The sequence below is a fragment of the Lagenorhynchus albirostris genome, chromosome 9 (genome assembly GCF_949774975.1).
Source record: "Lagenorhynchus albirostris chromosome 9, mLagAlb1.1, whole genome shotgun sequence".
NCBI classification, from domain to species: Eukaryota; Metazoa; Chordata; class Mammalia; order Artiodactyla; family Delphinidae; genus Lagenorhynchus; species Lagenorhynchus albirostris.
This window is the reverse complement of record NC_083103.1, coordinates 78,237,208-78,264,512: the sequence shown is the minus strand read 5'-3', so window position 1 is coordinate 78,264,512 and position 27,305 is coordinate 78,237,208. Positions and strand designations below refer to the sequence as shown.

At 41.7% G+C, this 27,305-nt stretch overlaps 2 protein-coding genes across 2 annotated transcripts in view; both read left to right on the top strand.

Annotated features, from left to right (window-relative positions):
- Positions 1-27,305, top strand: part of LOC132526531 (lysine-specific demethylase 4D-like) — a 139,507-nt gene that overhangs the window by 50,026 nt on the left and 62,176 nt on the right. The window lies entirely within an intron of this gene.
- The window catches only part of LOC132526530 (lysine-specific demethylase 4D-like), a 67,316-nt gene continuing 62,200 nt past the window's right edge, over positions 22,190-27,305 (top strand). Inside the window, 1 exon segment of the mRNA XM_060160875.1 lies at positions 22,190-22,269. Within this exon segment, the coding sequence (XP_060016858.1) occupies positions 22,190-22,269 (80 nt within the window).

Genomic DNA, 27,305 nt, shown 5'->3' with positions numbered 1-27,305 from the left:
ATGATTTAAAAATAAAAATTAACTGCAATAGAATTTAATTGCCTTGAGTCTTATTGAATTCAAGGTTAGATGATGTGATCAGCCCTATAAAGCAAAATGTTCAATGAATCAACTCAAATTTCACAAATGCACGTGAGGTTAAGAGTGTACAGTTTAAGTGGCATGGATCAGTGGACATCACAGAATCACTGTAAGATGTTGATCTTTGTAGTTTTCTCTTACTAAAATTTACTAATTCAGAGAAGAGGCCCTCCTTTTGTTTTTAAAGATCTTTCATAGTATTACCTGCTGATCTTATCCTTCCCCTCCTCACATTAGATAACCAAGAACCCAAGAGATAATCAAAATGGTCATTCATTTTAAAATATCTTAATCTCATCATACCTACTTATAATCATCCATTGAGCTAGAATTTATAAAGTACATTTACATATATCACCATATTTAATGCTTTTACTATCCTCTGGGTCATTATTTCAGTTTGATTTACAGATAATGACACAAATAATTTTAATATTTCATATGCACATATTGACTTGGAGGTTACATTTCTTTGAATTACTGCTTCACATCATTGAAGATTCAAAGTTACCCTCAAGTTCCAAACTGACTTAGGAGCACCTAGTAAGAGGGTGGTGAGGCCAGGTGGTGAAACAAAGAAGCACACCGAAAGTATAATATGGCTTCAGTACTCAAGGGGCTTATAGTTTACTTGATGAGGAAAAAAGCATTTTTCAATTAAACATTTGAAATAGCAAAAAGCAACATGTATAGTGACACAGTGAGTAATACAGATAATGAAATGTTTAGAATGTGAAATGTTGGAATAACGGAAAAAGAACTTTGAGCTAGGAGAGGAAGTTCCAACTTCCACCTGGATGAGTCCTGAGAGGTCACAGTCTCTCCCTGGCCTCGCCACACTCCCCAGGAACAGGAAGGATTTGCTTAAAACATCACAGTTTCCTCTCCAACTGGAAAAGCTACTGTCTGGGGTAAGCGGAGTTTAAGTTAAGAGTGAGGACTGAGCTGGCCACTGTGGATGAAAAGGAGCTGATAATACCCAGGTGACCAGGAGAAGAGGAGGATTGGGAAGCCTGCTGCGATTTGTCATGCAACAGAAGTTTCAACTCCCACGATGTAATTCTTCTCTGAGCTCTAAGAGCCTCTCCAGCTAACGTAGCCTGAAGTCAGCTAAGTGCAGATATTAATTCTGAGGGCTCTTGGTTCAGAGTGCACTTATGTTTGGCATAAATTCCCTCACCACCATTTACTGGTATGACAGTACTTACTGCACCATATCCAGTTTTCTGTGAGCATACCTGAATGCAGAAATAAACTGTATGAGTGAAGAACTGTTTGTATTTTTCTGTCAGTGTTGTCGGCTTCATCTTTGCGATCCTCTTTAGACCAAATCCAGGGCCTTGCGCCTCACAAGTGCTAAATAAATGCTTGCTGAATCTGACTCTCTTGCTGAACAGAATAAGGGAGAAGCAAAGTTCACTTTTCTTTTCTCGTTCTCAGGACTGGGAGCAGGTGAGGAGCTCGATAATAGCCAGAAAAGGAGAGTTGTGGACCATTCCTTTAGACCAGTGGCTGCAGTCTGACCATGTGAAGGTGAGTCTGCCTGGAGGAGTACGGTGTGATCATACACAGCAGATTATGAAGTAAGTCACAAGCCCCACCCGCCTCTATTATGCCTTGCTACCACACCCCTTTAGGTTGCTGGCTCTGACCCGGAAATCATTTGAGTTTGTAACTCCAGATTCAGAAAACAATCAGAGCCAAGAAAAGATTTGACATAACATCTGTCTGCTAACAGCTTAGATTGGAAAAAGATTTCATTATTGTGGAGCTTTTAAAACATTTAAGCAAATATAATGTAGTTCTACAAAACAAGTATCAGGTAGTTTCTCTGAGTCTCTCAACATATAATGGCCAAGATATGAAGTTTGGTTATCAAACAGAGTATAAGAAGTGGACTTCTGAAGAACATTTGTGAAAACACACCATTGGTTTTTCCAAACGTGTTCTTTGATTTTAGGCCTCCTTCTTCTCTTGGAGTAAGACAAATCTTTAAAATAAATGTTGGCAGAGACTGGGTAGCTTTTCTCCAGATGTGCGTAATACAGATACTCTATCAGACCATCTACTTATATCATGACCCCAGGAAAGTTCTTGAATCTCTTTGAGTCTCAGTTTCTTCATTCATCAAGTAGAGAAATAATGCCCACCAGACAGGGTTATTTTAAGAACTCAAGAACTAATGCTTATCGAGTGCTTACTATGTTTCAGGCCCCATACTATGCGTTATACATGCACTAACTCATTTAACCTCACACTAACCCAAGGGATTAGGGACTGTTATTACCACCCCAGTTTATAGATGTGGAAGCTCAGGTGTAGGGAACATAGGAAGTTGCCCAGGTTATACCTCGTGAGTGAGAGAGCCGGGCTCAAAGAGAGACAGCCTGAGCCTGAGACCCACACTCTTGATCCCCGGCCCCAGTTCCTTGAACCTATGAAGTGCTCAACTGTGGTTGTGCTCTCTCCTCTTGGACCTTTTCTTGACATCTTCGTCTTCTATTTCATCAGAAGTTATATGGGAGATGCTGCAACTCTAGAACAATGTGAAAATGTCCTATGTGATTTTTCCATAAGTGCAAGACTTCTAAATATATTGCAGTATCAATTCTTAATAGTATTTCAAATGTTGGACCCAGATCCAGTTACCTCTGTTCCTGTATTCCTGTTCTGATCAAAAAATCAGAATTGCATTAGTTATATCACCAATGGAGCAGAATTGATGTTTCAGCTGCATAGGTCCAGACAATTTATTTACTTTTCCAGTAGACTGCCTCATTTATTCAGTCAAATACAGAAATACTCTCATAATATAATTTTATAAATAACAGAAAATGTATTCTTATATGCCCAAACTTTTTTTTTTTTTTTTTTTTTTTTTTTGGCGGTACGCGGGCCTCTCACCCTGTGGCCTCTCCCATTGTGGAGCACAGGCTCCGGACGCGCAGGCTCAGCAGCCAGGGCCCACGGGCCCAGCCGCTCCGCGCCACGTGGGATCTTCCCAGACAGGGGCCCGAACCCGTGTCCCCTGCATCGGCAGGCAGACTCTCAACCACTGTGCCACCAGGGAAGCCCTGCCCAAACTTATTTTTTAAATTAAAACATTTTCTGCAGAAATATTTGTAACATGTATTATATATGTTCCTTCTGTAAGTTAGAATCTCATGGTTAATATTTTAATTTCTTGATTAATGAAGGTACATATGTACATTGAACTATACAAAATACAGTATTGCTCCAAAGCCAGCTAAGATGTGTACAACTAGTTTCCCCTTAAATGGAGATGCATCTTTGTATCCTTTTGTCATTTGTTTTGGAGAGTTTGTATCTTCTCTGTTAACATCACCTTATAGGATATCTATTCTCATTTCCTTAGTGCATTTGCTTCTACAAAATTCCTACCTGCATCCGTGTCTTCTTATGATGGCTAAACTGAGAAAGCTAACAAACAACTTAGTCAGCATCTGGTGTTAATGTAAGAGCAAATAGGTAAAGAGTATCAGCCTAATGGGTCCTTTTATAGGTAAGTTTCATAAGCATTTAGTGCATGGATTCAGGTAGCTTATATACTCACCAGGAAATTTGCCTTGTTTCACGGATCTTCCCAGTGTTCTAGACAGTTAAGACGGCCAGGTGAGTGACCCCCAGATAAAAGAGGATTTGCTGTATTTGTCTTTTACTATTAATGTACCCCAAAGTGGATAATCGTTGTGCAGCAGCTCCATTTACTTGTCTATACAAGCTAAATGCTCTATCGTAATTATCCTTCAAAACAAGTACCTACATCTGATGAGTGGCCTACACAAGTGACACTGAAGGGGTACAATTCTCATTCCTCTGATGCATCTGTCAGTGACAATCATCTTTCTGAGAATGATGGATGATACAAACGGGACTCCAAAAAGACCCCTGAGCTTTCAGTGGTCCTGACACTTTAACTAAAATAGGAAGCTCTTTGCTCAGAAGGAGAATTGACTCAGTGTTGGATCCAAGCTAAAAATGGCTGGGCTGTAACAGGTGATTTTTGTGAGTTATAATGAAAAGTCACCAGAGTCTGGGCATCCGTGGACATAACTAAGATGACAAGAAGACAAACATTGAACTGAGGAGCTTGTTGCCACGTTAGTAAGGGATTCAATTAAAAACATCTTATCAAATTAAAAGTATTACAGAGGACCCAGTGAGTTCGGAAAGCATGCTAGACACATCAATCACAGGAATGGAACAGCCCAGGCCTGGTCCCTGCAGGAAGGTGCTGTGGGAACAGAGACACGTTGCTCTGTAGGCACGAATCCCTGGGACGTTCTTGAAATTAGGCTGCATTTTCCCTGCCAAGTCGTTGAAAATGAACTTTAGGCTGTCGAGGCTTAACCGAGAAATATTTGTCTTTTTAACATTTTAGAGAGGAGGCGATAATTTGTGAAATGATTGTTAGAAGACCTGATAATTTTTGCTGTTCTTGTTGTTGGCTCTCAAAATTATACCTTTCCCACACTGCCTGGCCACCTCCCTGTCCTCCAGAAGGAGTGGGTAACAGTTTGGACATTTTTTTTCTGGTAATGACATTTTAAGGCTATTTGTCATCTCCTAGAATACTCTGCCCGTTTTTCTCTTCAGCTCTTCAAAGACGTTAGACCAGAATCTTAAAAGAGGTCAAAGATAGAATAGATTCTGAATTAGTGATTTTGATTCAGGCAGGGAAGTTCTTAAAAAGGGCGTGTCAAAAAGCATGTATGCTTTATAGTATGATGCCTAAAACAGGGGGCATCATACTATGGGGGCTGGAAATCCTAGAAGCTGTGTTATCAAGCACATGTGTAAATATTGCCAATGGTCAAGATTTCAGAGAAAACAAATTCAGTATCAGGTTGAAGAGCTTACATATTTATGATACCTTATGAAAGGGAAGACAACTTGAAAATGGTTTTATCACCAAGAAAATCATGAATCAGGAACAGTGGTCAATGTGTGTCTCTGTGTGAAATTGGACTATTTAGCTAAGTGTGTTGAAGTGCTGATGATCTAGGGTTTTAATTATGACATTTGATGTAGAATTCATTTACTCATTTTCCATTCAATTCAGGACGCGTTGAGCATCTAATGGGTACCAAGCATGAGTTAGACACTGAAGAATCACAGACAAATAAATATTTTCCCCACTCTCAAAATATTCACAATCTGAATGGTGAAAGATACAAAGAATATTTTTTCTACATTGTACCCAGGCAGGAAAAGATACAAGAGTTATGAAATCATAGAAAAAGAAGTCACTAACTGCTTTGTGAGAGTCCAGAGAAGGCTTTGCATGCTGAGTTGTCAAGTAAGACCTGGTGTGCATCAAGTTCAAGGGATGCCATGTACTCCCTGGATGTGTGGACAAAAGTGACAGGGTCTCTAGCCAGAAAAGTAGGCAGCAACTGGATTGAGTACACGTTTACCAAATGATAAAGTGTGGAAATTAATCTATCAAAATGGAGAGCTGTGTAATTTTTCAAAGCACAAGAAGGAAATGATCCAGTTGTAAAGATCCAGTTGTAAAGATCAGGCTGGCAGCAGAGAAAAGCATGGATTGGGGAAGAGCAGTGTTCAGAGGTGAGCAGTCCTTAACCACACAAACGGTAGGATGTGACGGCAACGTGCTAATGGAATGAAGGAGTCGGAGATTTCTGAAAAGTACCATACTTGATGACTAATTGGACTTGTGGGGAAATGGAGAGAGGGCCATCTAGGAAGTCTGATAGGCTTCGGTGTAAGTAACAGCATTAGCTGACGTAAGAACAGAGGAGAATGAAGGTAATGAAAACAATTTACATTTATTGATTGCTCGCTGGGATCAGACGTTATACCAACTCCTTTCCATGGATTATCTTATTTCGTCCAAATGATAACCCATGGAAGGAGGCAATATTAACATTCGCATTTTACACAGGAAAAACCAAGTTAGAAAAGTTAAGCAACGTTTACTGATCATACAACTGTTAAATGGCAGAAAGAGCAAAAAGATGCCTGCCTTTGTTCTGTAGTTACATGAAATCATAACGGCTAATACTGGACTTATCATTTTTCCCTTCTATCTCTCTCTTCACTGGAATAAAAACTTCTTAAGGAAAAGATCGTATCCCATATGGTGTGCATCTTTCTAATATCTAGTAAATGACTACTGCACAGTAGGTACAAAATAAGTTTATGCTTTGGGACATGATTAAACCTGGGATACAGAGCTGGTGGCACCACTGCCATAAACCACAATGTTATTACTTATTGGTAGCTTTCCCTTAAATTCCTTATTCATTCATAATTCATATGACATAGAACACAGTCAAATACTGACAACTGCCTAGAAAGTGCCACGGAACCTCAAAAGAGCCCATGTTGTTTATCGAGCTATTGTCTCTGGGGTCCAAACCCAGCCCACACCTTGATGCTGGGTCTGGCCTATGAGAGGTCGCTGTCCCTTTGCCAGCTGCTCCCCGGAGGTTCGGCCATGGGGGGTACAAGAGGAAGGCAGGAAGAAGAGGAGGGACTCACCCACCCTACTCTGCTTCCTTTTATGTCCGCATCACCCGACAGTGGACAAGCGTTCTTCATCTGGGCAGCGATGGTTGGTTTCACCTTTCACTTTTCCCAACACCATCCAGTTGCCCCCGAGAAGGCCCGGGTCCCAGACACCCTTCTTCTATCCAAGCTTCCTCCGAGGGGCTTCTGGAATTCTCCCTCAATATCTCTGTGAGACCTCACTGTTCCCCTTTGCCTTTTAGTCTTCCAAGACCTGTATGACCAATTCCTTATATTAAAATTCTCTCTGCTAAAATAACTGGCTTCATTTCCATTTTCCTGACTAGATTGTGGCTGAAAGTGTCAGGTGTTTATTTCCCCCTTTAGAGCTGAAGGAGGGAACTTTGAAATTTTCTAGCAGAAAATTCTCCCAGGGAGGGTGTCAGGCTTCCCCTTCCCATCCATTTAGAGAGGGTTGCCTGGGTAACCCCTGCATAACAGGGTTGCAAATATCAAGAGAGGAGGCATCACCAATCAGGCCATTAAGGATCAGGTCTGTTGCTGCTCCTTCCTGAGCAAGTTTACTGCTCTCCTGTCCTGAACATCAGAGAAGAAGAGTTAAAGAGAAACTGGATCTTTTTCCTGACAATTTTTTATTATTACAATAGTAAATTTCCCTAGTTTGTTACTTTTGTGACTAGCTGTTCAACTCTGTCCTAAGTGATATAATAGGAATTGGGCCCCAAAATGATTCCTGAGTCAAGGACTCTGGTTATAAGGGGATTGTATAAGCACAGATTTTTAAATTAATTTTCTTAAATATAATTGCTTCTATGATCGTTAATATTTTCCCCCAAAAAAAACAGAAAACCGGTCTGTTCCAAAATTTCAGAGAGCATCACACAGTGTGTCATGATTATCTGTTTTGTTTCAGCTAATCGGTAGTTCTTACCGTGTTTGGCACCAGCTGACAAATGGCAAGCCAGAATAAACTACTGTTTAAACGCCAGAAGAATCCCTTAAAGGGTTTTTAGCCTTTTAAAAAAAGAAAATCACCTTTGGTCCTGCTCCATAGGGCTGGGCATCTGAGTTGCTGCATCAGAGCATCTGTAGGCCTCATCCTGGGGGTTACTGGGTAGAGGCATGGGGGGTGGAGAAGAGGGAAAGCACTCAGAGTTGGCCATTTTCATGCATTTGGAGGATGAAGGGTCACATGAGTTGCATCACCACAGTTAGACCATAAGTCAGGCTATGTCAGGGGTTGCATACATATATACGCAAAGAAGAATCAATCCTCTCACTGGACTGAATGTCAATATTATGACACAGTGTGAGTATGTTTTGTGTTTGGTAATTGCAATCATTGTTGCTTTTGTTGTGGTCATCCATTTACAATGCTTGGTGTCAGTCTATTTATCTCTTGTAAAAATAAAATACAGTGTGTGTGTGTGTATGTGTGACAAAAAAAAAGAAAAAAACAAAAAACACCATGCTTTGAGCCCCAACTCCAAAAAAAAAAAGAGAATCAATCCTCTCACTTTGCAGAATTTCTTAGGGTATGTATCAAATAAGTTTGCTTTTTTCAGTCACACAAAAACCAATTTGCTATTTTCACCTTCAAAATAGCTGCTTCAGTAACACTCTACCCTCTTTGAAAGGACATGTTGCTTTAGAGTAGAACAGTTATAGGCTCTGAAGCAAAATAGGTCTTTTTTATTTTTCACTGTTCACTAATTGTGCGATCTCACCCTCACTGTCCCCATCTGTAAAATAGATCTTAAGTGGAGTAAAAGAGAAGACTTATGTGAAGGTCAAGATTCACAGCAAGACATCAATAGATCAAAAATATTAGCTCCTCTCCTTCATTGTAAAACAGAAAATTAAAAATTCATGGTAGTATATGGAGGAATTTTTCAATGCATTCAAGCTAAATAGGATTTAACTCTTACGTTATTCTCTTTTCTGTCCCCCTCAGCTTTATTGAGGTATAATTGACAAATAACTTTGCATATATTTAAGGTATTCAATGTGATGCTTTGAGATTTGTCTACACTGTGAAATGATTACCACAATCAAGTTAATTAACACACTCATCACCTCACATAGTTACCTTCTTTGCAGGGTGAGAACTCTTAAGATTTACTTTCTTAGCAAATTTCAAATATATAATAAAGTGTTGTTAGCTGTAGTCACCATGCTGTACACCAGATACTCAGAACTTATCAATCTTATAAAAAAGTTTGTTTCCTTTGACCAACCTCTCCCCATCTCCCCCACCCCCCAACCCCTGGCAGCCACCTGTCTACTGTCTGTTTCTATGAGCTCAACTTTTAAAAAAAATTCCACATATAAATGATACCCATAGAGTATTTGTCTTTATTTCACTTAGTACAATATCCTTCAGGTTCATCTGTACTGTCTCAAATGGCAGGATTTCCTTTCTTTTTCATGGCTGAATAATATTCCATTATATTTGAATAAATATGGAAAATGTAGCATATATTTTATAGGAATTGTGTTGGTATTGTTTGTGTGAAGGACCAGGGGTAGATATTTCAAAAATTCCTACAGGTCAAATACCAAAAGCTATTCAAAAGAGCCTTGTAAGTATGACAGCCTACACTTGCCAACACAGGTGGGACATTAATCCATGTTTATTGGCAGGACTATGGCACTCAGTTCACTTGGTTGAATGGTCACATTTCAAAAGTATTAGAAACTTGATTCAAGTGGTGAACAGGTCTTCCTCTGGTCCTTGATCATCAACCCCACTGTCTGGAAATGTTTCAGAATGCAAGGGAAGCACAAGAGGGATTTTTGTGACATTTCCTTTAGCAGATTATTGTTTCCAGAGCACCCAGCTCAGTGAAAGCTTACTCCAGGATAACGAGTTTCATGTGTACACATATTGATAGCAGCCCCCTTCCCTCCCACACCTATCACTGTATCATTCTAGACCCTGGATTGGGCACCATAGTGAAGCCAGCTGGCAGAGCTCAAGGATGCCAGCAGGGTAAGGGCACCCCCAGAACACAAGTTCATTTCTCTCATAAATAATAACCAAGGCAGGTTAATATCTGGCTTTTGTTCATCCAATAATCTACGATGCACTGAGTGATAAAAACCCTCGATGTTCAGGGCCCAGTGTGGTTTCATGTTTGGGCCATCCTGAGATGGTGAATCCCCACCCTATACAGTGTAATGAAACTTAGCTCTGAATGACACTCCTGACACATCCCTTGAGTTTCTGTCTGTTCTGATCTGAACCTGCCCAGCAAATGGCCATGTGTTCATTTTCTTGCCTTTGAGCTCACCTTGCTGGTTGCACGAGCCTGACCAAGTAAGGCAGGCACTTTCTTGTTACATTCTTCTGGGAAACCTCCCCAGACCGACCGTGAGCACAGCCCCCTTCAAAGGGGCTGCGGACACACAGTGCTCTCCATCATGTGATGCTGCCAGCAGAGCTGCAGCCATGGGAAGAAGCAAGGTACCTGACCCAGAAATGGTCAATCCTTAGAACAGCCAACTGCCTATAGTCCAGTAATGCTGACAGCTGCTCAAAGCATCAATGGCATCCACTCTCACGGAGTTTGAATAAGAACCACACCAAAAATGAGCAGTTCATAACCAGGGCAGAAACTAAAAGATTCCCAGGGAGAAGATTTAAGCAGGAGCCCCATGAAGTGGGTCAGTATCACAGGCATCAGAATTAGGGCCCTGGGAAAGCTTCGTCTCCGTTTTGCCTGTGGATGACAGAACAGCATGGATCCTGAATTTCCTCAAGGGTATGTCCCAGATAGGTAGCCAGCTACGTCTTCTCTGTTTTCCCGTATCGGTACAACACAGTTGTCTACATTACCTGAGAAATTCTGAGTTTGTCTCATTCTTGCAGCATTCTGGTCATGACCTTGTTTTTCCTCAGTCACAGTTCTCATGGTCCCCCAGCTGTTCCACATTCACTAAGTTTCCTAGAGTGAAAACCAGCTCACCTGTTCTTTCCTCCTGCAGTCTGTTCCCCTTTGGAGCTGCTTGCATTCAGCATGACCTGGACACCTGATCCTCCACCAGGAACTAGACACTTATCCAAGCTGCTCCTACATCACAGTGAATGTTGAAGGTGGGCTTTGAAGATCTCTGAGGTACTAATTCAGTTACCTCCAAATACCTATAACACCTAGGGTCATTGCTTAGGTTCAACAGGAAGCCACCTACCGACTAATTCTTGGCGAAAGAGAAGACCCTCAAAATTACTGTGCCTGTCCATCTTTTTTGATGTCTAGATTTCCTTGGCCATTGATTGTTCCAGGCTACAACTTCATAAAGCGGAAAGGCCAGTGGACTAGGAGTCAGAAGAACCTGGTTCTAGAACCTGGATTTACCACATTATTAGGCATGGGGATAGATTTAATGTCGTTGGGTCTCAGATGTCTCATGTATAAATTGGGATTATAATGCTTGCTTCCACAGACCACTTATGGTGTAGAAGGAATAGCCAAACTAGCGCTACATGGCATTTCTTAAATATCATGAACATAGATGCATCATTTTCAAAATCTTCCCTAAAACCTATGGTGGGTTCCTTGAGTTTATGCTGTAAGATGTTAATATAAATTTCAGAGCTAGATACATATGTTACAGAACTATAGGAATATTATATTAAGAGCAGCTATTTTTTAAATGTCACTGTCTGCATTTAAGGGGTAACAATATAATTTACTTTAGTGGGAGGACTGATCCTTCATTTGCGAAAATACTTTAAGGGCCTTTGGTTATGTAAAGATCTTAAGTAACTGAGACAAGTGTAGAAGGAAATTGAAGAAAAAAGAGAGAGACTACCCTGAGCAATTATTTTACAGATCACTCTTTCCTGAGGGGTAGGAGCGGGGAGACACATCACTGTAGAGATTCTATTTTGGTCTTTAAGGATTTTCCTTTCTTCTTGGTAGATCTAAGAGAAGGTGTATGAGGGGCCTGGAACTAGGGAAAGAGCAAGGCCAGGAGTGGGATCTCTGTTCTGAGCCAGGAATCCAAGCAAGAGGCGGATGGCCAAGGGGAATGTCAGCCGTTGGGGACCCCTGTGGAAAGAACATGGTCAACAGATTTAGGTTTTTTTGTTTTTGTTTTTTAATTAATTAATTTTTTTGTGTGTGTGTGTGATACGTGGGCCTCTCACTGTTGTGGCCTCTCCTGTTGCGGAGCACAGGCTCCGGATGCGCAGGCTCAGCGGCCATGGCTCACGGGCCCCGCCGCTCCGCGGCATGTGGGATCTTCCCCGACTGGGGCACGAACCCATGTCCCCTGCATCGGCAGGCGGACTCTAAACCACTGTGCCACCAGGGAAGCCCTGTTTTTTAATTTTTAAAGCCAGCTACTAAGTACAGCTTCGTTAACCTTTGTAGCTCCTCCGCATTGCTGAGCAGAATGAGAAGATAGGTCTGCATCCACACTTGTGATGAGGTCACAGGAAAGAGCATCTTTCCTTCCCACCAGGCATCCCTGAGGCCCCTGGAGAAGGTGGCAGGTGACCCAGGTGCAGGCGGTGATCAGAGGTAAGCAGACAGGATTGAAGCAAGGAGCTCATGCACAGAAAAAAATGTGACCAGTGGAAGGTGAAACCTACAGATTCAAAACCCAGTAGGGGAATTCCCTGGCGATCCAGTGGTTAGGGTTCGGCACTTTCACTGCAGTGGGCTCGGGTTCGACCCCTGGTCTGGGAACTAAGATTCCATAAGTCACGCAGCGAGGCAAAAAAATAACTGGTAGTTTTCAGAAAATCAGCAGGAGGGGCCCCATTACCAAACTCAAGTGTTTCACTGAACATGAATACATCCCAGAGGTCCTGGGGATCCAGCAGACCTGGGACCTCTTTGTACATCCCCAGAGGTGGAAGTCTTACCATGAAGACAAGGCAATGCAATGTCCTTTGAGAAGCTGGCTTTGAGCCCTGTGGCCTTGGGTAAGGTGCTTACATTCGGGGGCTCAATTTCCTCAGCTGCTAAGTTCCTGCAGGGCTTCTGTGAGAGGCAGAGAGAACACCTGTCAAATGCTTGGACATGGTTAGCAAATGGTAAGCACTTTGGGTATATGCAGAGGCATGCAAGTCCCATGCCAGCTGTAGGTGACAGCAATTCACGGAGGCAAACACTGAGAGTTTATTTTGAGACACACTTACGCTTGAAACACAGGCTTCCGGAGGGCAATGCCTGGCACACCGAGATTGTGTTGAGGGCCTTAGACACCACAGCATTCACTATTGAACAGCCAAGCTCTTTCCACACTACCTAGCAATTTATTTCTGGGTTAATATGAGGTGATGGTTTCAACCTGTAAATCCCATTAAGTTTGAATCCTGGTTACGTCAAGGTAGTGCATAAGAAACATGGTTGTCATGGCAATTTACATCTGAGACTCACAGGTGATCATAGACCCTAGCTCTTGAGGCTCAAGGGACAGTATATTTTCCATGCTTCATTTTTCATACTGGAATTCTCTTCCCCTTCCAACATCCAAAGACTCGATTGCTGGAATCTCTGTGGGGCAGAGATTGACTTTTTACATTGTTTGAATAATGCTCTGAGGTGGTAATTACAAATCTAATAGATACATTTTTATATTGGGAAATTTTATATTGGAAAATTCTATGTATATGAGAGCTTTTAGTAATGACTATTTTTTAATCTAATAGTTTGAGGTAAACATAGGGATAACCTTCAAGCATATTCCCCTTGATAAATGTGTGATATCAACTCTGCACTGTTCTAAATAAAACCCCTTCGTTATCTAGTTTGAGGCTATATTTTCAACATTCAGCAAATAAAACGTACCTCTCACACTTGAGACCTCTCTCACTGAATTTAGCTCAGGTACATATTTCAGATTCCTCTTTGTGACACGATTACTTATATTATTGTAAGGCACACAAATGGCCCAAACTGTTTGAATTGTGACTTCTATACAAATAGGAAGATCACTTTGTCATGAGACCTTTCAGAGAGGTTAGAGGTTCTAAACTACTTACCCTGTTGGCCCAGAGTGTGGTAGCAAAAGAATTATTTGCTTTTACAGGCCAGTCTGGCTGTTTCCAGTACCCTTTTTGACAGCTTTGCTTGTTTTCCTACATTTATTGTTTTCGAAGAGCTCAGGTTTTTAGATGCAGGAACAGAACTACTGGCTTTTAGAAGATCAGCAGACTTCAAGATTCATCTACTGACATGAGGGCAGAGACGCCATGATTGCTGCCTGGTTTCAAAATTTTCTTGATCTTTCTGCTTTCAAGCACCACTTACCACTTTATGTAAGAAAATGCTTCTTCTTGAGGAGTATATTATTAATATGTCCAAGGGTATAAGATGACCTTCGGCCGTATCTACATGTTCTTACATACATTGCCTAGAAATTCATTTAAAATGAAAATCGTTAGGTTCTGTCAGCCTCTTTATAATTATCAACCCCAACTGAGAAAAAAACATGGAAAAGGGCTTCCCTGGTGGCGCAGTGGTTGAGAGTCCGCCTGCCGATGCAGGGGACACGGGTTCGTGCCCCGGTCTGGGAAGATCCCACGTGCCGCAGAGCGGCTGGGCCTGTGAGCCATGGCCGCTGAGCCTGCGCATCCGGAGCCTGTGCTCCGCAACGGGAGAGGCCACAGCGGTGAGAGCCCCACGTACCGCAAAAAACAAACAAACAAACAAACAAAAACATGGAAAATGTTACTGCATGATTATAAACATAATTTAGAAAGTATTCTTTAAAGAAAACAATTAACTTAATATTCAAAATAACCGTACATGTAGGTATTGCTGTTATCTCTGTTTTATGAAGGAAGAGAGTAGATTTCAGAAATGTTGTGAAGATTTCCAAACTCACAGTGCCAATAAATGGCAGGCCCAGGATCAAATACTCTTTGGTTGTATTAATGTATTCATTAAACTCTCCTGCAAAGCTCATATATGCCAGCCTCCTTGCAAGGTCAAGATTCCCTGCCCCACTCTTTAGGAAGATTCTGTCACAAGGCAGACAGATACACCAGCCAAGAAATCGCCATACTATGTGCTACATGCTACAAAAAAAGAACATTCATTCTCTCTGGTAGGCTACGAAAGCTTCCAGGAGGGTATTCTATCTGATCTGGGTTTGAAAGGGTGCTATTACCTCATGGACTAGAAAGAGCATAGGCAGAGCCAGGGAAGCCAGGAGCAACCTCACTTGCTTGTGGATGATAGTGGTTTGGGACTATGGGAACGTGAAGAGTCAGGGCCTGAGTGGCAGGAAGTATGACTATCTTTAAGCTTTAACTAGCTACTTTTAGGGGCTGGATGGTGTCCTCATATGGTCTGAAAGTCCTAACCCCCAATGTAACCTTATTGGTCTTTAAAAAGGTAATTAATTAAAATGAGGTCATTAGGGTGGGTTCTAATCTTATCTGACCTGTGTCCTGATAAGAAGAAGAGATCAGGACAAAGACACACACACAGAAGGAAGACCCTGTGAGATCACAGCAAGAAGGCAGCCGTCTGCAAGCCAAGGAGAGAGGTCTCAGGAGAAACTGCTCCCATCAACACCCTGATTTTGGACTTCTGGACTCCAAAAGTGTGAAGAAATACATTTTTATTGTTTAAGCCACCCAATCTTCTTTGTTACAGCAGCCATAGAAAAGCAATCAGCTGCTTCTATCTTTTCAAAATCTTTATTTAGACCACTCTATGCCTCCACCAGCAGCACAGGCAAATAGCACTCAGTTCTAAGGAAGAGGGCCTGTGCTATAGTCACCCCAAAGCAGGAACTGTCACCAGGACGGTAGGCAGGGTACGATGCAGCCACATTCCAGCACCAGCTGGATAAGCGCCTTGCAAGGAGACTTCTGCAGGTGCTAGGCAGAAGTCTTTGCAGGTGTACAGCTTCAGGGGCCATGGAAAGAATGGCCTGGGCAGAATGGCTGGTGGCATGCCCCACAGAGGGCCTTGCCAGAAAGCGGCAGGGGCGGCCGGAGCAGAACAAATCACCCTTAGCCATCCAAGCTGATTTGTGGCCTGATATAGCCTTTTATATGGCTTCCCTCAAACTTCACATAATTCATGGCTGCAGCTCACTTTCATTACCATGCTCAGGACCAGGCTTCCAGAAACTCCTTTGAGGGCGCCCTCCACAAGGTCGCCCTGCAAAGTGGAAGGAAGATGCACTCTGGCTTATGTGACAGCCACTGGGAGGAACAGGCTTCTGAAGGTGTCATGTAGCCCCTTAAGGCTACCCCAGGTTTTATTTTTAATTGTTACAGACTTAACTATCTCTTTGAAATGCTGCAACAGGGCTGACCCAGCTACAAGTCAGCTCCTGCTAGGGAAATCATGTGAACCCGTAACTCTCCTCCAAAGACCTCCCAGTACATCTCCTAGCCTCTGGTCTTCCTCCCTGACTGTTTCATCCTCCAAAGAGCTGCTGGAGGGTGTGCTCCTCCCACAGGGCTGTCATGTCATTCCTGATCCTGAGTTTCATCTTTTAAAACAGTGTTTTTAAAATTTGGTGTCACTGTTGTTAAACATATTTTTTGAGCATGCATAATATGTGCATTTATATCTTTTTATAAATTAGACATTTAGGGCTTCCCTGGTGGTGCAGTGGTTAGAAATCTGCCTGCCAATGCAGGGGACACAGTTTCAATCCCTGGTCCGAAAAGATCCCACATGCCGCAGAGCAACTAAGCCCGAGGGCCACAACTGCTAGAGCCCACGCAACTAGAGCCCGTGCATCGCAACAAGAGAAGCCACCACAATGAGAAGCTTGCGTACCACAACGAAGAGTAGCCCCCGCTCGCCACAACTAGAGAAAGACCGTAAGCAGCAATGAAGACCCAATGCAGCCAAAAATAAATAAATTATTGTTTAAAAAATTAGACATTTACTACTATATACATATAATATATACTATCAAACTACAAAAAAAAAGCAGAGAAATTAAAGGAAAATAAATGTAAAAGCTGAAGTCCAAATCCTTTCACCCTGTGTAAAAAACACCACAAAAAACTCTGTCCTCAGATGACAGCCTTCCTTTCTGAGTGCCCTGAAATGATTAGCTCACACCAGCCTCTTGCCATTGTCCACAAGACCATGCTTCCTTCCCAGCTCTTTCCTTTGTAGACATTCTTCCCTCTGCCTCCATGTTCTATCTGTTCAAACTTCTCATCTTTCAAGATCCAGGTTAATTATAAACAATGAAAATCACATACCCAAGTAACAGGAAAACTTGTTACGCTATTCCAGAGCTCAAACAAACAACACTATACTGTTCTTTAAAATTACTTAAAGACATTTTAATCACAAAATAAATATACAAATTAAGGACTTAAGAATGGAAAAGTAAAATGATAAGAATTTCTATAAGCATTGAAAATAGTTAAATATAAATCTAAGAGTTTTGGATCTGGTTATAAACATAACTGTAGGTGCCCAGAGTTTATTCTTATAAAATATATGGAAATAATAATTAATAATATTAACATGAGTTCAAAATGCCAAACCCTATTAATAGAATGTATAAGTGGAAGAAGGACACTAAGAATACCCAATTCATTATCTAATTCCCAAATTCATTAGGGAATTTGAAATAAAATTTCATTTTGAATTTTACTTATAACAGAATTTGAATATAACAGAATTTGAATTTTCCCTTCAAATATAACTCCTAGTAGTAATTCAGATGATACTTGAGTCTTCCCAATTATAAGGTAAAATAAAACAATCAATACATAGTTTATAAAGCAAAATATAAAAAAGGAGAAATAATAAGAATGCATAAAAATCACCATGAAATAAGGTGACAAGATTAAAAACATGTAAATTGGTTATGGCATATATTCAAATGTTTTGGAATTTTTTGATGATGTTGGGAAAGTACTTATTGAAAATATTAGTTTAAAGAAAACATAACACAAATATTTCTAAAGTAAGCACATACCTATATTTATACACACACATCATATATAAGTATATATATGTGTGTTTATACATGTATGTGTGTATGTGCGTATATACAACTATACATAAAACTATATATTATATGCATGTATATATACACACACATATGTATATATTTATTTACATACATACACACACACACATATATATATATATTTTTTTACATCTTTATTGGAGTATAATTGCTTTACAATGGTGTGTTAGTTTCTGCTTTATAACAAAGTGAATCAGTTATACATATACATATGTTCCCATATCTCTTCCCTCTTGAGTCTCCCTCCCTCCCACCCTCCCTATCCCACCCCTCTAGGTGGTCACAAAGCACCGAGCTGATCTCCCTGTGCTATGTGGCTGCTTCCCATTAGCTATCTATTTTACGTTTGGTACTGTATATATGTCCATGCCACTCTCTCACTTTGTCACAGCTTACCCTTCCCCCTCCCCATATCCTCAAATCCATTCTCTAGTAGGTCTGTGTCTTTATTCCTGTCTTACCCCTAGGTTCTTTATGACATTTTTTTCCCTTAGATTCCATATATATGTGTTAACATACAGTGTTTGTCTTTCTCTTTCTGACTTACTTCACTCTGTATGACAGACTCTAGGTTCATCCACCTCATTACAAATAGCTCAATTTCGTTTCTTTTTATGGCTGAGTAATATTCCATTGTATATATGTGCCACATCTTCTTTATTCATTCATCCAATGATGGACACTTAGGTTGTTTCCATCTCCTGGCTATTGTTAATAGAGCTGCAATGAACATTTTGGTACATGACTCTTTTTGAATTATGGTTTTCTCTGGGTATATGCCCAGTAGTGGGATTGCTGGGTCATATGGTTTTTATCCAAAACCTTACTATAATATCAGCACAAATAAAATCATAGTAACAATGATTAACCAGAGTTTATGTTGCTGCCCTGCAGGCACTCATAGGGTATCTGCTTGTGCAGTCTTCTCTAAGGACTCTCAGATTTTCTGGAGTCAGATAGAGGTGTACAAAACAAAACAAATCAAAACAGCAAAAATCCAAAAATATCTGTTGCCAATAGTTACTAATGGAAAATCAAAATTTCAGAATCAATATACTTTAATGCCACATATTTTATTTTTTTCTTATTATTTATTTATTTATTTTTGCATCTTTATTGGAGTATAATTGCTTTACAATTTTGTGTTAGTTTCTGTTGTATCACAAAATGAACAAGCTATGTATACATATATCCCCATATCCCCTCCCTCTTGCATCTCCCTCCCACTCTCCCTATCCCACCCCTCTAGGTGGTCACAAAGCACCGAGCTGATCTCCCTGTGCTATGTGGCTGTTTCACACTGGCTATCTACTTTACCTTTGGTAGTGTATGTATGTTGATGCTTCTCTCACTTCGTCTCAGCTTCCCCTTCACCCCCACCCGTGTCCTCAAGTCCTTTCTCTACATCTGCATCTTTATTCCTGTCCTGCCCCTGGGTTCTTCAGAACCTTTTTTTTTTTTTTTTTTAGATTCCATATATATGTGTTAGCATACTGGTATTTGTTTTTCTGTTTCTGACTTACTTCACTCTGTATGACAGACCGTATGTCCATCCATCTCACTACAAAAAACTCAATTTTGTTTCTTTTTATCACGCCACATATTTTAAAAGGTAAAAATGAAGCTTACCAAAATCAAAAAGAAAAATATAATAATAGCTTAGTTCTTGAACAAAAGTGACCCTTTAAGGCCATATTTCCCTTAGGTTTTCTGAATATTGTGAGTTTCCTTGTTTTCAAATGTATTTTAATCTATTTTTTATATTTGTATCATCCATTTTTCCCTTCAAATTGCCTACTTGAAGCTTGTTCAGTTCTTTCCATCTGAATCATAAAGCGATTCCTGGAAGAGGTGGGTGGGGAGCTCTGGTGCAATCCTCGTGTATAAAAGAGGATCAATGGGTTTAGAAAGGAGCCTTAGGATCACCAAGCTCTGGCTGGTGGCACTTTTCACACATTTTTCCTGCATCAAACTTTTGAGAAAATACTCATAGTTGTAATCTAAGTCTAGGGACTGAGGTCTTTCTCTGCATCACTGCCCTGTTGTGATGTGTTGTGATCTGGCTGCCATGTTGCTTCTTTGACCTCTAATTCCCTGAAATTGGTGTCTGGGGCTTCTTGGGCTCCCAGAAGGAGACACTCCCTCCACAGGTGAGTCTAAAGGTGCCCATCTCCCACATCCCTGACAAGGATGACATCTCCTGATGCTCCAGCATGGCCATCCCTTGAGGTGCCAGAGGTGTGTTGGTTCCACATGGAAGCAGGGAGAAGACCCTCTCTGAAGCCTCCCACTCCTCACAAATGCACCAGGCATCTTCCACAATCCAAAAACTTCTATGTCCCATAATGTCATGCTGCCCTAACTGCCTGAGAGCAGCTTGTTCCTTGTGGGAGGCAACCTGTGGAAGCTGAAAAGGTATGCTGAGAGGAGACACAAACCATAGCTCTCAACACAACTCCATCACTCACCTGTCTGCAGGTTTGGCAAATAATTCAACCACTGCTAGGACACTATTTTTATCATCTGGAAAGAGAGGGTGATAGTTTATGTTCTCCCCGTATCTCAAGACTCTTATGAGAATCCAGCGAGGCAATACATGTAGTGGTACCCTGTACAAGTAAGACATGCCGGGCCAGCAGAGGAAACTGCTATGTGTACAGCTCCATGGTTTCACTTTGCATCTCCGTTAAACATTTACAAGACATTCCCCAATCTCAAATGTGGGCTTCTTACAAGTATACAGTAAATCCAGGATTGCTATCTAATACATTCAGTATTCAAAATGTGTGTTTTGTTATTGATTTATTGATAAATTCTCTATACAGTCACCTGGATTAATGATATCTATCCTGAACAATTGCTAAGCTAGTGATCATAGACCTGCTTTCACTCAACTCTTCTACTCTGTTCCTGATATAGTTCTATGCACAGCTTGGTCTTCAATTCAGTGCTTTTTGATTATGGGAAAATTTTTCTTTTTCTCAGTTCTAACCCTGCTAACAGATACCAGTAAACCCCTGATTAATGGAATTACACATCACTTTCCATCCCAGCATTTGGAGACCAGTGGCAATATGCATAATGACATGCCACATGCTTCAGATATTATTGGGATGTCCTGTAAAGATTATTTATTGCCTATGGGAGGAATCCATCAATGGGAAGGGCTGGCATCCTGTCTGTGAGCTAGCTGTCACATACCCTGGGAAATGACTCTTTACGGGAGAAATCAAAACATGTATTTTCTCCTTGCTGGCTGGCGTCTTATCCATTGTAACCCATCTTTTATTTGGCTTATTAGCCACAAAGTAACACAAACTCAGTCAGACTTACTGGCTTTCGTCATGTGGATGAACTGGTTAAGGATTTTCCCTAAGCACACTGAATGAGAGAGAAATGGAGTGAAATGCACAATATTGGTGAGACAAAGGGCATAGGGGCAGAAGTCGGAAGAGCTGTGAGTTACAGCTGGCTTTGGCGTTCACGAGTTTGGTGGCTTCGGGTAAGGTTGCACCTGAGTTTCCTCCCTGTACAATCCGAAATGACCTCACTGGCTTATCCTGAAGATTAGAGATGGCAGATGTCAAGTACACAGCCTGGTGTCTGGCACAGGTTGGTGCTAAAATTTCCATGTTTGCTCCTGGATTCTCAGGTTGTTCTACTTCACAGGATTGTATGATGGTCAAGTGAAATAATCCCTGTAAGAGATTTTACTCACTTTGTAACCTCCAACATTATAAAACAAGATGTGACCATGCAGAAGACTGGTTAAAAAAAAATTTCTTTTGTTTCACTTCAGCAAAATATTCAGAGTATCTTCCATCCAGCCACTATGATCGGTTCTGGAAATTCCAAAGTATCTGAAATACAACTTGACCTGGAGGAGCTCACAGTACACAAAAGTGTCAACAAATAATTCACTTATAAAATAGCATGTGTTACATTCATAAATAAACACGGTGCTATGAAAACTCAGACAAGGGGATCTCATCCCATGGGGTTCAGGGAAGACTTTCTGGAGGACAGAACAACTTATTGGAGTCTCAAAGGAGGAAATAGATTATAAATGTGATTTGTTTTGTTTTGTTTTTTGTCAGGGGAAGGCAGTGGGGGGCAGGGAAGGGGGTCTAAATAAAGAGAACAACGTGAGCCAGATACAGGCACATGAAAGAGTGTGTGTGTGCGCGCGCGCGCGTGTGTGTGTGTGTGCGCGCGTGTGTGTGTGTGTGTGTGTGTGTGTGTGTGTATGTGTATGTGTATGCACAGGAAGCCACCCTTAGTATTACTCCAGTGTGAAACTTGATCTGGACTACTGCAGGAGATGGGACGAAACCAAACCCTCAGCTTTGAGGGCCATAGAGGGCCACTGCAAGATTTTAAGTCAATTTGCCTTTTAGGAAGATTATCCTGAATGCAGTTTGGGGAATTAATTTAAGGGGAAAGAAGAAAGGCATGGAGCCAGTTAACTGGCTTTGGAACCATGTGAGAAGAGATGTCCTCTGACTCAAGGGCGTGGTAGATGGGAAAAGAGGAAGGGGTTTAGCAAAAACCTAAGCAGTAGTTTGAAGACTGGCTGAAGAGAGGACAGAGGCAGAGAAGAGAATCTAGGACGATGGCCAGAGGGCGGGCTGGGTGCAGTGCCATGAACAGCGCGACGCTGACGGCCCAGAAGTTCAGGCTGCGTATGCGTGCGTGAGTCAGGGGGCACTGGAACTTGGAGACGGTGGAGAGCCCACGGAGCTGCAGTGATGCTGAACCGTCTAGGAACTTGTAGCCTCTGCAGTTACAGAGCAGACCAGCCTTCGCTCAGCAACAGTTGATTTCTTTCCGGCCAGCTCATTACCAGTCTCACGGCACGTGCTGGACAACCACAGATAATGAACAACCAGAGACACATTTTGCAAAACTAACCGAAGCTCCCAAACTCGGAGGGCCGTATCAGCTCCTTTGCAGAACCGGGGAGTTTATTGATACCTGTTTCAGAGTAAGATTAACCCCACTCTGGCAGGTTCTCTGTATTGTGCTTCTTTATTAGCTTTGGGATTCCCAAGAACATCTCACACCCAAAGTCCCAGTAGCCAATCTAGGGACAAGGTAAGTTAGTGAGTACTTAGGAAATACAGACGCAGGAAGAGATCCTTGTAGACCAAGGATGGGCCGAGGAGAAAACTCATTGTAAAGTTAGTTTCCAGGGGTAAAGGACCGAGGCTAGTCGTCAGGGCAGCTTTGGGCAAAATGTGAAGAAGTGTTTGGAGCACTGCTTACTTAAGGCACCAGATGGGGGATTTGGAAATGGAGGGGAAACACGGAAGCAGATAATTACACAGCCTACACCAGGAGCTTACACCACAGTGCCAGAAGTGTTTCTATCCACGGCATTGGAATAAGGCATGCTACATGTCACCTGCGGGGTGTTTTGGACTGTGGTGTTCTGCCTCTTGTTTCTATGTAAATGCAGTAATCTGTTCTTTTAAAAATACTACATTTTTGTCGTTTCAAAAGGTTTGGCGTGGGAGAGGTTTGGCCATGGTATTCTCTCCCACCTTGGTCCAGTCTCCTAGGGAATTTGATGGACCTTGGTTCTAATGTGTTGGTATATCTGTGACCTCCTGGAGACAGTGCATTAATACAAAGAAGGCTGTTAATGGTGGTGATTTCTAATGCATGGAACTACTTTGAGGCAAGTGAGCTGTGCCTCCCTCCCCAAATTTCACTCCATGCTAACTTTAGGCTTTTTAGAAGATGACACGTGAGCCATATAGGCACTACGTGGTTATAATAGAAATAACACAGATTACTGAAAGGAAGACAAATCTGTATGTTGGAATACCTGTGCTTTTAGTTTGTTTTTTTCTCCTTGTTTTTTATTTTAATTCTACAACTTTTCTAGCTCTGAAGATTTTGGAAGTCAATTGTCAAAATGTTTAACATTTTTTAAAATGTCAACTTACATGTCTTGATTATGTTGTTATCAATTGATTACATCCCATAAATTCAACTACACCAAACATTTCATTTATCTTAGGGTAAAGATGGGAGTGGTTAATGACACTGACATTAACGTTTACCCTAATTATGATCTTAAGAAATAACACTTATATTTCCTAAAAGTCAATATAATTAATAGCATCCTACACCTGCAGAAGGAGATGAGGGGACTTTCTCAAGACAGGAGCTTTCATGACAAGTTAATAGCTATGGGCTTTGTTCACAAACTTGCCAGAATTCAAAACTGGGGTTCTACAACATCATGGCATTGCTCCTCATATCTGCAAAACCTTCAGGGTTCCGTGGAAAAGTAAACCGAAGTTCAAAACCAATCTTTGAAGCTAGAAAATAAATGCCAACCTACTATTTTCAAGACCTGATGATAAAGCAATATAGAAGAAAAAATCATGGAAGGAAGAAAGAGAAAAAGAGAAAGTCTTTTCTATCTCTACAGAGGCAACCTGCTGGAAAGCTCATCTGAATTCAAAGGGCAACACGAACCATTAATTAACTCTGAGGCTCTAGAGCCCAGGGCAGAACAGCAGAGCAGGAGAGAAGAAAACGAATTCAGGCAAAATGCTCACTGTGTATAATAACGAATAAGGAAGAGTTGTCTGACCAGCAAAGTTGTAAGTCACTACAATTCTCCCCAGGGAGAATTATGCCCATGGGAAAGGTGCAGAGGAGGTGGGATGTCCAAAATCCGCACCTGCCTCGGTGCAGCCCTTCAGGGTCCTGCTCACACTTGCCTCACTGACTGAGATTCGCCAGCTCACCTATATTTGGCCCTATGTTCTCTCCTGTCTCTTCAAGTCCAGGCTTTAGACAATCCTCTGGCTTTGCTTTCGCTCTTCTCAGGCTGGAACATCACCCACTTTGACCCTCCTCATAAATGCGACTGTGTGTCCAGCCCTGTTTGGCATTTGCTGACCATGTTTGGTGAATATACTTCAGGGAATCATGTGTGAGATTGAAAACTGAAAGAAGGAAGGAAGGGAGGGAGGGAGGGGTGAAATCTGTTTTCTCAGCCTAACTTGAAAAGAATAGGCAAGTGAGAAAAGGAAAGAGAAGAAGATTCGAGCTACCATGTGCCAGGTACTAAACCAGGGCTCTATCTGTAGTAGCTGCCTAGCATGCTCTCCCATCACTTAATCCTCAGAACCATGTCTATTTTGCAGGTAAGGAAAATGAGGTTTAAATAGATTAACTCACTGGCCTAAGGACACATAGCTTGAAAGTGAAGAGCCAAGGTTTGAGGTCACGGGCATTTCTGGCTTCAAGTCCAGTGGCATTTCTAGAAGATTTTAGAGCCAAGGTGGTAGACGTATTTACACCATCAGTGGTGTGCAATGTTAAGAAATGTCTCCATCCAGCGCCCCAACCCCAACAGGAAAGGCTTCTGCACACCAGCAATTATGATTTCAGATCCACATGGCTTCAACTACAGTACCTCATTAGATCAAGACAGGAATCTTGACACAAACCGTAGTTCATACCAGCTAATTAAATTAAGATCAATATGAAATCTTCTTTAGACAAAGAAGCAATTGGATGTTTCTGGCAGAGATATCTGCAGGTTGAATCAATAAGATAAGGACAAAAAACACATGTTAAAGAGTAGCCATGAGCCAGCATCCTTCCTCCATTCTCTAATGACGTGAACAAGAGAAGCTCCTCAGGAAACAGAATCAAATGAAATAAGCAGGGAAGGCTGGGAGCTGCCTGCCAGGGCCCGGTGTTCAGGACTTAGAAGGCATAGGGCCTGGTTATGTAGCTTCTGACCCCCCAGTTTTCTCATATCTAAATGGGGTTTGAAAACCAAGATGATTCATAAGATGATTCTTTCCTGGAGGGTTAGAAGCTCCAAGTTCGTTTTCACACACAGTATCTTCTTGATCCTCAGAACAGCTCTTTAAAGGGGGTGTTATCATTATTATCTTCATTTACACAGTAAAGAGATGACTTGGGCTAAGGCTTTTAAGCAAATTTACCCAACATTAAACAGCTAAAATGGAGAGACAGAGCACAGATCCTTCTACCTCCCTATACGCTGTAGGTTTGCTACTTGAGCACATGTCCTTGGGTTGATGGCATATTGACAAGCCCAGAGACAGACCCCAGTCCTACCTCCACTTAATGTTTCTGTGTCCCAGAGCCCTCATCTGCAAGTCCAAAGTTTTAGATCAGTGGTTTTTAAACTTTGCGGGTCATAGGTTGCTCTGAAATACCAGTGAAATCTGTAGACTTGACGCCTGGTGTGGGCGGGTTGGGGAGGAGGTCCTCACTCACACAACATGTGACATCAGAGCATCACTGCTCCCATGCACCTCTGATGGGGCGTCTACCCTGGAGCTGGGCCCCCAGCACGGGCTTAGCTCAGTATCCTATGCGGTAGTTTTCTCCTAAGGGACAAGTTCTTATATCTTACTTAACTCTTCGATGTTAAGAAAAGTGATGATTAAATAAAAAGAAGTAAAGCAAAAATGAAATAGTTAAAACGTGCAAAAATGTGCAATTGGTGTTTCTACATGCATCATTGATTTAAAGTCAAATTATTTTCTGGTTTTCTTTCCCTCAAACTGTAATTCCCAACCTAGCCCACCCCCCCAAAAAATAGCAGAATAAATCCTTGTGAAAGAATTTATAAAAACAGAGATGAGAAATTAAGGCTCACTCTGCATTATTATAGAAGTTGATTTTGTTTTACATCTTCCTGAATAACTTCCTTTAGGGAAGTGGGCTGCAATCCAGGAAAGAAAATCACAAGGAGGAGTATAGCTGGAAAGTTTCTGTGAGTTTAGCTTGTGAAAAGTGTTCTCCAAAGAGCCAACATCTTCAGAAAGTGATGGCGACCATTCTGATTAAAGGGTGCTGCAGTAAAGGGAGAGGTTACCTTAGTTCATATTTCACTTGCCCAGTATACTTTCCACCGGCTGCTCCCCTTGGGTGCTGGCAAGGTCCCTGTCGGGGATCGGGAGATGAGGACTCCTAAGGCTGCAAAGGATTGTCATTCATCCAGGGTGAAGCAAGCCAAAGCCTGGTTATTCAAACTAAATTTCAAACCCTGGAAATATGAGGTGCTGACAGTTACAATGGTCAGAGCAGGAGCTGCAGTGACCAGGGTCCTGAATCAAAAAAGGATGTCAGGGGAGGGAGAGCAGGACAAGACAAGAGTGAGAGGCCACGTGCACTCCGTGGACGCCCCAGGAGGAGGTCCAAAGCCTGCTTCTGAAGAGTGCACAGGATGCAGGAGGAAGCGATTGGAAGCCGTCAAAAATAGAGAGTCGAGGTTGTACTGCAGGGAGGGAGTGTGGACCAGCATCATATTGGTTGCACCAGATCATGCGGCACCATATGCTGGATCTCAGATTTTCTTCCCCAGTGGCCTGATACAGAATATCTTGCACATTTTTTGCAAGATCATATTTTTAACCAAGGTAGGTACAGCCAGATGGTTTGCTCCCAACCCCTCACTAACTAGATGCTCTTTGCATTTCCATTTAACCCACAAGGATCCATGAGGCTCTGAGTATAATTATAATGCAAATTCCACATCAGCTTTTACAGATAAATTCTTAGGCAGAAACACTATACAGTGATCAGCCTCTACAGCAGACTGGGATTATTGAAATAATATATATGATTTACTTTTTAATTTTGGATGTATCCACTTTTCTAAAGCTAATTCTTAAGTGCAAGTTTCCAACATCTTTACACTTTTCCTCGTAACCTCTGCCTCT